The sequence below is a fragment of the Engystomops pustulosus genome, chromosome 3 (assembly GCF_040894005.1).
Source record: "Engystomops pustulosus chromosome 3, aEngPut4.maternal, whole genome shotgun sequence".
Lineage (NCBI taxonomy): Eukaryota > Metazoa > Chordata > Amphibia > Anura > Leptodactylidae > Engystomops > Engystomops pustulosus.
This window is the reverse complement of record NC_092413.1, coordinates 207,781,361-207,794,908: the sequence shown is the minus strand read 5'-3', so window position 1 is coordinate 207,794,908 and position 13,548 is coordinate 207,781,361. Positions and strand designations below refer to the sequence as shown.

Here is a 13,548-nt window from a genome sequence, read left to right as displayed (position 1 = left end):
AGCATGAATTGTATTGAGCATAATAAGCCCTTTTGGCACTTGTCAACACTGAAAAATGTTTGTCTTGATGACAGGTTCCCTTTAAACCTCCAATTTTTATTATGCAAATCAAGCGTATTATACATATCAAGATAAAAAGAGATATTTTTACACTGTGGTGGTTTATAAAAATCATAAAGTCACAGATGTTCTTAAAGACCTAGGTCCTAGATAAAAAATATTTACAGTATAAAAAAATTTATGTTTTTTCGTTTTTCAGTGTGCAGCAATCCTCTCCAGGTGGGTTAGTTCACCATTCTACGGATACTGAAAAGAAAAAAACATTTGAAAAAATTTGGAAGCGATGGATTATTAATAACAATAATTTATTTGCTGTGTTTATCTTTAGAATTTTCTGGTACAATTGCCCACATCTTCCTTCTTTCTCTGGCCTTATGTAGAACTTATATGCAGTATCAGTCACAAAGTATGAATAGGTAATACTAGCCCAACATCAGTACAGGAGGTCCCCTACTTAAGGACACCCGACCCTTAGTTATAGATGGACCCCTCTGCCCCCTCTGACCTCTGGTGAAGCTCTCTGGATGTTACTATAGTCCCAGACTGCAATGATCAGCTGTAAGGTGTCTGTAATGAAGCTTTATTGATAATTCTTGGTCCCATTACAGCAAAAAATTGTCACTGGGGCAAAAATGTTTTTTGTCTGAATCTACAATTATATAAATATACAGTTTTGACTTACATACAAATTCAACTTAAGAACAAACCTATGGAACCTATCTTGTACGTAACCTGGGGACTGCCTATATATGAAACAGTATCCACAGCTCAAGGTTTGGTGTTATGAAAAAGGGGATCACTAAATTCAAATTAAAAACAACATCTCTATTGGAAGGTGTTTAAAACCATTTAAAAAAAACAACCAATAAATGTGTATCAATACTCAAGATAATAAAATAAAGTTACAATTTTAACTCTTCCAAACTGGCGATCACATCAGTCAGTTCCCTAAATTATTGAGTGGGCATTATTGAAACCCTGTATGGCATCGTTGTATGGTAATTATTTAGACACAGCATGGTACACCACCAGTTTTAAGGACATCTACCATGGTCTATACCAAGGTTTCTAAACCAAGCACTCTTAGATACTGCTGTATGCCCCCTCTGGCAGGATCTTTTCTTCTTGAATGTTCTTATGTCCTGTTTTTTTTTTTTTTAAAGAAGGCTTTTAAAGTTATGAAAATGAGCCTGAGGGGCTCCAGGTTACATAGGTGTCAATGCAGCTTGGAGCCCCTCTGGCTAATTTGCATTAAAAAAAAATTCTTAAAAACAAGGGCATAGGAAGCTTAAAGAACAATGGATCCAGTCTAGTATGTCATTGTGATTGATTTACAATTCTTCATCCTGGTGGTAGATGTCCTTTAAAGGAAATCTAGCAATTTGATTTGATGCATTATGAAGCAAAGATACCTGGAGAATGCTGTAGCTACACTGATGCAGGATCATATCTTGGTTAATCCCTGAGCTGAGTGGTTTTGCTGATAATACAATTATAAAATTATGATAAAGAAGTTATCTCGCTTCTGTGGCTGCTTCAGTGCTTCTCCTAGCACATGAGTTATTCTCTGCAGGAGAGGATGATGTAATCCATGGGTTTTGCCTGAAGGCAGAATAATCAATTGCTGCACCATCCCCCAGCTGCTGTGTATGAGTCATCCAGCTCAGGTTGATTAGTCATGTCTTGACTAACCTCAATTTGTAACTACAAGCTCCATGTAATGTGTTTATCTAGGCAGCCAGCCTGACCCAGCTTTCCCAAGGTCCTGAATGTTATAATTGTTTTTTCAGCTCAACTCCAGGATTAACCAAGATATGATGCTGCATCAGTGTAGCTACAGCATTCTCAAGGTATGTTTGCTTCATAATGCATCAGCCAGGAGCACCGCCAGGATATGCCATGAGGTCCCTGTTGACAGCTTCCCTTTAAAGGACATTAGGGATATTTCCTATTGGTTAATGGAAGATGGCTCTAGAATAATTTCTCTGGTGGGCACCAGATGCAGCTGTCAAACATTGGGCCAAGTATTATATGCTAAGGACTTGACAAAGGAGACATGTGCAACATCCCCCACCGGGGCCTAGCCCTTGCGGTGAGGCCTGGAGTCAGCCGGGGCCCGCTGTACCGGAGTGGCTGGCGGTTGCGGCCTAAGCACGCTTGTGTCACGGTGCTTGGTACGGGGGAACCGGAGGGCTGTCCTACAGCCTGGCAGGTCTCCAGCAGGGTGGTGTTGGCAAGAAAAGATGAGGGAGAGGCTGCTATAGCGGATCTCCCTGGGGCAACCCCTTAATGTCCCGAGTGTGAGTCTCTGGGTGATGGACAGGGTGCCCGGTGATGAAGGCAGCCGTATTAGCAGGGACCAGACGGAGACAGAAGTTGAAGAAAACAACTTACAGTTCTTTATTTGAACCGCAGGAACCGCAGCAAACGTGCCTTTAACAGGTAGGTAGGGTGCCGAGATGTGAGTTGGAGGGAGCCTCAGGAGATAGTTCACCAGCCTGGAAGTAGAGGGCAGGCTGGGAGGCAGCTGTGTCCTGGTAGGAAGCTTCAGCTTGTCCTGTAGAGCTTCAGGTATCACCTTCAAAGGTAAGATAATACCCCTTTTCCTCACTATACTAACTCTAGTCTAATGCTCCACTCTTCAGAGGCAGGGGCTAGGCTCTTCCTGCTCTGGTATGGGCTAGACAGAGATTACTCACTCACTCACTGATTCTCCTACAACAGAATCTCTCTGAAAAGATCTCTGGAAAGACCCAGAACATTCCTGGCCAGGGAGTTTTATTACCTTCCTTTGGTCAGGTGGTGGCTGCTCCTCCAATCACATCTCAGCTTACAGAGCACAGGATGTAACACATATCATTGGATAACAGCATCTGGCATTATACAAAATACTTAACCTCTGCCTTGCCAGGCAGGATTCACCACTGCAATATCCCTATGTCCTATTAGAACCATGTTGTGTAATGGGATTACATGCAGGTGGGACGTATTCGCAAGCACTACCTCGCCATTGCATCGGCGAGGGTGTTGCATACCCCGGGGGCAATTGAAAGAGCCGCCCTCGGCTCGACTACATATGGTTTGGGGCACGGAGGGGGCTAAGGGCACTTCTGGGAAGTGCAGGCTATGTGAGGTGTAGGGACAAACCGCCCATGGTCCTGGAGACAGGCACCTGGGTTGGTGTCGGACTAAGACAAAAAACATGTAGCTGTATGACAGTTGGTCGCTGACGCCATTAAACCGAACTGTACAGTAGGAAAGGTGTGGTGTCATGTCCTGTAATCCACTCCTTGCACCAAGGCCTGTATATTTGTTTGATCAACGCTTCTTCCCTGGCGGCAATTATATAGTGTATATATGCATACATTGGCATATGTGACACAATAAAACATTGTACTACATAGAGACGGTCCGACACAGCCACTCTACAACCTGCAAAGCCTATGAAAGGGTTAATGCAGACTACTGGCATATATGACAGTGTGCAAACAGGTTAAGATCACATTGGCTTAGGAGCCCAATGGGTACACATCTTATAACATTGCAAACGTTACAGAGGTGGATAGGCTACTCAGGGTAGCACGATAGTAAATGTCTCTTTCCTGCAAAGAAAAGGCATAAAAAAGTGCAAACAGAATGTCCATACCTAAAAAGGAAGGCATTAAGTGCAAAATAATAAGTCAATAGCCACTTTTCCCTTGTAGTATCTGGCAAAAGTCTCTCAGAAGGTCTCTACTGACAAAGTCCATCTTCTGGGTACAGCCCTTGAGGTGGGGAAAAGTGCAATGAAGAAGCAAAGGGTCTCCTCTATTTGGAGAGGGACAGAGTCCTTTGATGACATCTCTGCTGTGGCAGAGGAAGGGTGCTATCATAGCACATGACAGTGTATAATCTCTTGACTGAGATAAATAAGGGTAAGAGTCTCAGGACAGTTTCTGGCTCTATAGGGATATGGGGATAAATACACACAATATGTACAAAGGACATAGTACCTGGAGAGGGCTACAGCCCTTCAGGGATTAGTCAGTATCGCTGGGTTCAGCAAAGACAGGATCCAGCTCCTGCAGGGAATCCTGTGCATCCTCAGCGGGAGTAGGTACCGGCTGGGGACACCAGGTGGCAGCAGTGGGTACTGCAGGTGCAGCAACATCCTCCGGACCTTCAGGGGGAGGAGCGCTGTCGCCCGGGGTGTCGGCTGTTCCAGCCGGGGGCTCAACTGAGCCAGGGACCACAGAGGGGTCCAGGAAAAAATAAACGGAGTCCAGCGGCCGCGCCGCGGCTCCTTCCAGCTCCGGTTCTTCCGGGGCCGGGTCATCACCCCATTGGTAACCGGCAAGGGGAGATACGGGCCTAGATGGAACCTCCGGACAAGGTTCGCTAGCCGGGATGTCTTCTCCCACAGAAGAGCCGCGGGACCTGGCAATGCTCCCGGCAGGGGAACCGGTGGGGGTGGCGCCCTGTATCATGCCCGGCCCATGGATGGCAATGGGACCCGTACTCACAATTACTGTGGATGGGGCATTCACGTGGGTCACCGCCCGGGGACTTGCAGCCGAGGATGAAGAGGTGTTCGGAGACTCCGGCCACTCGTCGTCCTCATACCAGTCGTCCTGCGGGAAGTAGCGGTCCTCGTCGGAATCGGGGATCCGGATCACGCCAGCCGCCCAGGGTCCTCGAGGTCCTTCCTGCAGGGAGAACTCGATGCACTCTCCCGGCTTCAGGTTGTGCAGGCTCTCCGGCAGATCAGGTCTCTTGACGGACCGGTGGGGTATAAATACTTCCCGTCCGGTGTAGTCCTGGGTGGCGAAGCCATAGCCCTTCCGCTTGTCAAAGAACCGGACCATGCCGGTGGTGCGATTCTTCTCGACCCAAGCTCCCGCTGTGGATCTGTCGGCCATGTACCGCTGGGCCTCCTTCTCTCTGCGTCGCTGGTCCGAGACAGCGTCTCGGAGTCGCCGGCGGGCGGCCTCACCTCGGCCTTGAGGCTGCGGAGGTTTCGGTGCTGGGGCTCGTGGCTCCGGTTCAGGCTCGGATCTCCTTGGACGACAGGTAGGTGCCGGAACAGGAGCAGGAACCACCGGAGGGTCAGGAGCCACTACAGCGGGGCTAGCAGGCCGCGCAGCAGGAGTAGTAGGCCTCGGAGCAGGTGGAGCGGCCACACTAGGCACAGGCGTTGGCTCAGCAGGAGTCGGGGCCTCCCCACGTGGCGCCTCCACGTGGACCCGCGGTACCGGGATGGTAGCCGGGATAGGGACGAGGAACCGCCCGGGTGGGATTTGGTACTGCGTCACCGTTTGGTAGCATGTCCTGGTGACGAAGGCCCGAGTCAATCCTCGGTGCAGCCGATGTCCAGCGGAGGGTCTTCGGACAGGCTGCGCAGAGACCACCACCATAGTCTCTAGGACCTCGTAAAACTCCGGACGCTCCACAGGAGGGAAAGGCGGAGGACCCCACATGGCGTTGTCCTCGCTGTCCAAAGTCCACTCCAGTTCTGGCGCTTCTCTGAGGCAGGGCAGGAAGTCCGCCTCGAGCCAGTGGGAGGAGTCCGAGTCCTTCCCGCCAAGAGCTGTGGCGGGCTCTAATTTTTCCTGCGCCACAGGAGGCGGGGTTCGCGCGCTTCGCGCGTGGGTGGAGCTTGATGCGTCATCTGGGTTTCCCGCCAGTGAAGGTTTTGGCGGGCTGGAATTATTTGCTGCGCCACAGTTTCTGAGGTAAAAATCTTCGGGCGCGGCAGCGCCGGATGTAGCAGAGCTGGTACAGTTCTTGCCAGGATTAACCTCTGGAGTGCGGGAGCGGCGCTCGACCGCACGTGGCAGCAGTATAACACAGTTCATTCCAGAAACGTACAAGTCCTTAGGCCTAAACCCGGATGGCAGCAGGGTTAGGCAGCACAGTCTTTTAATAAAGGAAAGTCTTTAATGCCGCAATAAGGCACAGAAGTATCAATCCTGTTCGTGACGCCACTTGCAACGTCCCCCACCGGGGCCTAGCCCTTGCGGTGAGGCCTGGAGTCAGCCGGGGCCCGCTGTACCGGAGTGGCTGGCGGTTGCGGCCTAAGCACGCTTGTGTCACGGTGCTTGGTACGGGGGAACCGGAGGGCTGTCCTACAGCCTGGCAGGTCTCCAGCAGGGTGGTGTTGGCAAGAAAAGATGAGGGAGAGGCTGCTATAGCGGATCTCCCTGGGGCAACCCCTTAATGTCCCGAGTGTGAGTCTCTGGGTGATGGACAGGGTGCCCGGTGATGAAGGCAGCCGTATTAGCAGGGACCAGACGGAGACAGAAGTTGAAGAAAACAACTTACAGTTCTTTATTTGAACCGCAGGAACCGCAGCAAACGTGCCTTTAACAGGTAGGTAGGGTGCCGAGATGTGAGTTGGAGGGAGCCTCAGGAGATAGTTCACCAGCCTGGAAGTAGAGGGCAGGCTGGGAGGCAGCTGTGTCCTGGTAGGAAGCTTCAGCTTGTCCTGTAGAGCTTCAGGTATCACCTTCAAAGGTAAGATAATACCCCTTTTCCTCACTATACTAACTCTAGTCTAATGCTCCACTCTTCAGAGGCAGGGGCTAGGCTCTTCCTGCTCTGGTATGGGCTAGACAGAGATTACTCACTCACTCACTGATTCTCCTACAACAGAATCTCTCTGAAAAGATCTCTGGAAAGACCCAGAACATTCCTGGCCAGGGAGTTTTATTACCTTCCTTTGGTCAGGTGGTGGCTGCTCCTCCAATCACATCTCAGCTTACAGAGCACAGGATGTAACACATATCATTGGATAACAGCATCTGGCATTATACAAAATACTTAACCTCTGCCTTGCCAGGCAGGATTCACCACTGCAATATCCCTATGTCCTATTAGAACCATGTTGTGTAATGGGATTACATGCAGGTGGGACGTATTCGCAAGCACTACCTCGCCATTGCATCGGCGAGGGTGTTGCACATGTCATTGCTTTATGATCTATTTCCCACTGGAAAAATGTGTCTAACTATCATATGATACACGATTAACACTTACCAGTGTTATAGGTAGCATTAAATTCACTAAATGTGGACTTGCTCACAAACTCAATAAGCACGTTTCGGCCCGATGACAGTATTGGCAAGAGTGGTCCAAATCCAAAGGTCTTGTCTAATAGGAGAGGTGATGATTGAGTGTAACCATCGTAGACTTTAATATAGTCAGTAGAAGAGATGTTCATATAGTTGATCTCCAATACCACCTGAGACAAAGCAAAACACGAGTATTAGTTTTGGCCAAATGTTCCGATTTTATACGTAGATTATATCTGTTTTCTTGGATTTTACCTGGTTGTCCTGGATTTGAATAAGCCACAGACATTTTCCACCATATTGATCTGACATGGAACTATTTCCAGAAAAAGATCCTGAGGGATGTATCAGCTTCATCCTACAGAGGTCTTTATTTTTGGTCATATAAAAGGATAAAGTTAATGATTATTGTACAATTTACAATACAAAAATCACAATAATACAACAACACTAATTAAGCAACATACTGCAGTCGTAGAGGGTATTGATTTTCACGATGTCCAGACGACTCAGTCCTGATCTCTGTCCAATAGGCACGGTAGAGTCAGGCTTCGGGACTATGGTAGCCAAATATGGTGATTGAGAATAAATATTCCTATAGAGAGAAAGGAAGAAGAATAATGGGGCACATTTACTAAGTGTCCGTCGGACGCATTTTCGTCGGGTTTTACCAAATTTTTTCGTTTTGTGCTGAATTGCCCCAGGTTTTTGGTGCACGCGATCGGATTGTGGCGCATCGGCACCGGCTTTCATGCGACACAAATCGGGGGCTTGGCCGTCGCACAACCAGACTGATTCGGACTTTAAATTTAAAAAGCTAATTGTGTCGCGAGATCAGCACTCAAATACACCAGGAAGAAGAAGGTGAACTCCGGCGGACCTCAGCGGGGAAGTGCCGGATGCAGGAAATCAGGCGCACGATCTACGTAAATCGCGAACGATCCGAATCCTCGTCGGACATTCCGGATCGCCGTCGTCAACAGGACGGGTAAGTAAATGTGCCCCAATATGTTTTTTTTCTAAACTCACAATGATTTATCATGACCAACGAAGTAGGACTTACGAGGCGTAATGCATCACTGAGTCATAATCATAAGGAAGGTTCAAGATGTTCCCATCATTAATGTCAAAACTGCCTTTAGAACCTGGAAGAGATGGTGACGGTGTTATCATGTTACTCTATAGAGAGCAAGTGGATCAAATATGGTGACCATGGAACCAAATTCTACAAAGAGTTCACCACCAATAGTTGGAAGTTCCTACACTTTTCAGTCTCTTTACCTTTGGCAATGTTCTCCCATAAGATGTCGATGTAGTTGTCCCGGTCAATCCTGGTATGTTCATGGAAGAAGCCAAGATTGTGCATAGCTTCATGTTGTATTGTGCCATATACCATACAGCTGGGATCTGTGAGGGTCACCACCTGTTGGCCTAATGTTCTTCCGATGTAAGACCAGCAACTAAAATGTAACAAAGAAGCCATGACTTATTACAATCTGAGGCCGCATGCACACAAACACATTGACTGGTCATACACAATTAGTGGCCACTTCATGGACCTTCATAGAGGTCTATGGCACCTGATCACATTGTGATTAGCACTCAGTGGGGCCCATTTGCTTAGAAAGTCGGAAACTGCACTAAAAGAGCTATTTCCGTGTATAATGCTATTGACTAAGATCGTGTGCCAGAAATCATGAATGTGTCGTTTCCCCGCACTGGTCTGACAGAGTTCACCATCTTTTTTGTGGTGCACCTTTAACATAGGGCGTGCAACACAATTTGCAAGTTAAATATGGCGCTCAGTCCGAATCAAATGGACCCACCGACAGCACGCCTCCTAATTTCAGTCGCTTGGAAGCCAGCGCAGCTGCGCCATAAAGGGGTCCCATGCGACACAATCTGTGGTATTTTGCAACCAAAACATTTCTAAAATGCCTTGGTGCCACATTTGTCCAGGTTTTAAGACACTTTTTAGACATTTTCTCAACTAGTACAAAATAAGGGGTGTGCTCCAATTAAAAGGAACATGCCTTCACAGGAAACGGGTCTGTGGCAAAAAAATTTTTAAAAAGATAAAGGCATCTGAATTGACACTCCCCCAGCAAACTGTACATAATACTGTACTTCTCACCATTTTCTTTCCAGAATTATATCACTTTGTGTTCTGATGCTACTTGTCAGAAATCTTCCTCAGCAGCAGTGAAGTGGGTGGAGACTAACCTCTTCCTGTTTTGCCCTAATCTGGGTCAGTTGTAAGCTTCCCCCACTTCCCATGATGCTTTGTGTTCTCTCGTAAAGTAAATGAAGTGAGAAGTAACTCAGAAGTAACTGAAGTCATTTAGGAAATACAATGATATTCTTACAAGTAAAACCCCTGAAAATGGCATACAAGCTCTATATAGCGACTAGCCTGGCAGCTTTCATTACTTCGAGGAGCATGCAACATGTATTTATTGGGTTAACAGCTTATGAGGATAGTGTCCCGAGAGCAGAGGTTGGGAGGCAGGGTGCTCTAGAGGAGTATATAACACAGCTTGAGGTGCAGAGGAAGAGATTATGCAAAAATCATAAGGGAGTTGGCTCCCTTCAGTGAGCCGATGGCTCAGATAACTCCTCCCATAAATTGAATCTATACCAATTTTTATTAAAAAGTAGCGAATATAAGTATTAGTGACTGAACTTGGACTCCCTATAACACATTTAACAGGGAGCCAGTCATTAGCCAGAAAAAGGCTCTTTTTAGTGAGTTGAGCCAAATGATCACTAATGGACACAAGGCTCTCCTGCTAGCTACATACAGTGATCCTCAATTGACCTCCCCTCCCTCCAGAGTGAGCAGGGAGCAGCAGACCCTTCCATTTAGCAGTTAGAATCTATCAAAATTTGTGTCTAAAAATGCTATGGTCTCACAGACACAAGCAGCACATCCAGGGGATACGACTACTGAAGGAACAGGCTAAACTGAGGAGGATAGCCAAGACACAACAGACACAAGGCTCTCCTGCTAGCTACATACAGTGATCATCACATGACCTCCCCCTCCCTCCAAAGTGAGCAAGAAGCAGCAGACCCTTCCCTTTAGCAGTTAGAATCTATCAAAATTTGTGTCTAAACATGCTATGGTCTCACACATAAGCAGCACATCCAAGGGAGACAGCTACTGCAGGAACAGGCTAAACCGAGGAGGATAGCAAAGGAATATTAAATCATATTAATTGATATTATTATTAATTAATAGCCGTATAGTTTAGTCATATGTTTAGTTATCTATACATTTAGACATATATTTTATTTATGTATAGATTTGCACTACAATAAACGCTAATTTTTGACATGAAAGATATTAAGGCAGGTTGCAAGGAAAAAACTGTCTGAAGAAGAATAAAAGGTCAAAAAGTTTTAAAATGTTTTGCATGAAACTGCAAAACAGCACCACTTTTTTGCGCCTGGTATTGCAGGTCCTAATTAACACTACAGTAGCTGCAATGACACAGGTCATCAAGTTTTAATGATTATGGATTTTGGAAAATCCCTTTAACAGAATATTGAAACTTACCCCACTCCAGAAGTTATATAGAGAAAATCTGATTCTGTGCTCCGGGCCACAAATTGCACACAAGTCATCACTTCAAATTCCTTCAAGGCATCATGAATCAGAGATACAGCTGATCGAGCTAAAGATTCAGAACAATTATTCAGTGTCAGAATAACCTACAAAACCTGTACAGTTCTTTACCATAGACATTCCATGTAATCCCATATAGTACCATATTACACATCCATCCAACATGTCTATAAAAAGTTATTAGAATTAAATAAAATTAATAATAAATAAATATATGAAACCTAACACACAAAATTATTATTTTATTTCTGTTATTTTTATTATTATAATAGGATTATTTTTATTATTACTACAGGAATTCCCCGGGTTACATACAAAATCGGTTTCTTTGGTTTGTTGAATTTGTATATATGTCAGAAGAGGTATATTTAGTATTTAGTTTACGTGTAACTCCAGATAAAGTTGTTACTGGTGCTCCTGTGACACACATCCTGGGTCGCAGGCGCACCTGTGCCCCTCTCCATTGCGCCCACTCCCCTCAGAATCACTCACCTCTCCATGCACCTCCTCCCGTCCCGGGTTCCCAGCGCGCGCGTCCTTCTCTCCTAGGGTGCGCGCTCCGGTGCTTGTAAATTGTAAGCGCATCGCTGATTGGCGCTGGACATTTCATGGATTTAGAAAAAAGACGGCCTCTCGCAGCATTCCCCGATGGATCTTCATGCTATAAGCCTGAACCCTTGCTATATTCCAGTGTATTCATCTCCCGTTGTGACCCCGGACCTGTTCCTGTTTACGCTCCTCCGCTGCCAGCCCTGACCTTCTGCTCTGTCTCTAACCCTGAACCTTTGTTACCTTTCTTGACCTCCTGCCTGTCCCCGACCACGAACCTGCCTTCTGACTCTGTACCTCGCATTGGCTGCCACCGCGGACAAGTCGCACCTGTGGAACGACCTGGTGGCACCACACTGTGGCAAGTCCAACCCGCTTTGCGGCGGGCTCTGGTGAAGACCGGGTGCCACTTAGATTCCGGTCCTAGGTTTCGGCTTGTATCATTGTCCGCGGTGGTCCCTGACAAAAGTATTTTTTCGTCCATGTGAAAATCCTTACAACAAAAAAAATCGGGAATACTTTTGAGGTACTTACAGTACTGCCCAGGAGCGATGGTGTAAGGTACTTTGACAATCCCGTTACTCTTCCTCCACCTACATATTGTACATCTTCTAGCGTTGCGGCGGCGTTTAATCGCTATGTTGCCTTCTTTCCTCGTCATATCAATATCTAAGGAGATGCAGGACATGCGATTTTTGCAATAGACCATGCATTAGATCTACCTATTGTATGTATACAAATCCTGTATGAAACTATGTGTCTCCATGGTTGCAGACTACATAAAGCATCTGTGTAGTCTGGTCCTACAGTCTGCCTGCACATCACTTACTTTCACAGCAAAATGCACAGTACAATCTAAGGACAACACATTTGAGGAGTCAAAAAAGTTACACTTAGACCCCCCCCCCCCCTAATTTCAACTTCAATTACTCCAAAAACATAGCAAAGTGATAAAAAAACAAGAGCAGGAGCCATTACTATGAACACAGAATGACCTAGCACATCTATTTAGATTGGTGGAAGTACATTTTAGATACTTCTTGGTGCATATGGGAATGTAACAGACCAGTCACATGCAGTAGATGGGAGCAAAGCTGGTTGTAAGGAACAATTTAGGGTCATACCATCAGTAGAGATGAGCGAATCAGAACTTTAGGCTTTATGCCCTTACTAACTAGGAATGGCTGTGATGGCGAGGCGGACATCTGGTGGACACACCTGGCCAATCACAACCATGTTTAGTTGCTAGGGGCATAAAGCTTCCTGATTGGCTCCTCAGTAGCCCATCAAGCGAAAAGTCTGGGTGAGGCAGAGCTGCCGAATAGGGGACGCCAAACCTAAAGTTTGGGTCGGCACACCTGTAATCACCACGACTGGTTTCATACAGTGGCAACATGAGCAGCAAACCCAAGACTAGGGGTTCCACAAATGATAGCCCAAAGATAGTGCAGGATTATTCAATATACCAGCATTAATAACAGAAAATATTGATTACTTACCTTCAGAAGTAGATTCATAGGTCTGTAGTAAAAGATTAAGAATGAGGAAAAAGTTAAAAAAAAACATAAAACATTCCAAAAAAATGTTCTTACATGGAATTGTACAATGCAAAAATTCTCAATGAGAAGGTCCTGACTTACCGGTCGTGACACAGCCTGGGCAGCCAAACACAGAAAGAGTGATAGCCTGAACACCTCCATGGTCTTCTACAGAGGAAGGAACTGCTAGGAAACCCACAGGAGATGTTGTATATAAACCTTTGGAGAGCAGGAAGAACCAATCACCACACAGAAGGAACTAAGAAATAATGATTAACAAGTCATCCCAGTAACTAACCCTGGAGAAACTCCATTCATCAGTTGTATATGTTGAGACACCGTACATGGGCAACATAAAAAAAAAACTATGCATTCACACAATTGAAAAACTTATTGTTTCAAAAATGTGAATAAGGAGCACGTATGAACCAGTCTAATACCCTGGAAGGGACAACCGTTTGATGATATCTCCGGAAATCTGGCAAACCCGTGGCATATCTGGCCAACCGTACCCCCATGGCTTTAGGGAGATGTAATGTGGACATCTTAATAGGCGGTCCCGATGACCCACAAATAAATTTACTGATACCTTTTTCCAGACGCTTGAAGATGGAGGATGGAGGGAGCACAGGAGCCGGAGAAACGATGTATAGAAACTTGGGGAGAACGTCCATTTTGACAGCGTTGATTTTGCCAAACCATGAGAGAGGTTGGGAGCCATAGT

The 13,548-nt window shown here is 46.2% G+C and overlaps 1 protein-coding gene across 1 annotated transcript; it reads right to left on the bottom strand.

Annotated features, from left to right (window-relative positions):
- Window positions 1-241: 241 nt before the first annotated feature.
- On the bottom strand, window positions 242-7,469 carry LOC140120710 (embryonic protein UVS.2-like). The gene is made up of 3 exons (XM_072139662.1): window positions 7,365-7,469; window positions 7,075-7,279; window positions 242-306 (listed from the first exon to the last, which is right to left on the bottom strand). The coding sequence occupies exons 1-3, from the start codon at window positions 7,464-7,466 to the stop codon at window positions 290-292; spliced, it is 324 nt and encodes a 107-aa protein (XP_071995763.1). The 5' UTR covers window positions 7,467-7,469; the 3' UTR covers window positions 242-289.
- Between the last annotated feature and the right edge of the window lie 6,079 nt (window positions 7,470-13,548).

Excerpts from the sequence above, each read along its gene's own strand:
- LOC140120710 (XM_072139662.1), bottom strand. The coding sequence starts at position 7,466 with ATGAAGCTGATACATCCCTCAGGATCTTTTTCTGGAAATAGTTCCATG. Across the intron at positions 7,280-7,364 it reads TTCAAATCCAGGACAACCAG|GTGGTATTGGAGATCAACTA; the intron begins GTAAAATCCAAG and ends GCTTTGTCTCAG.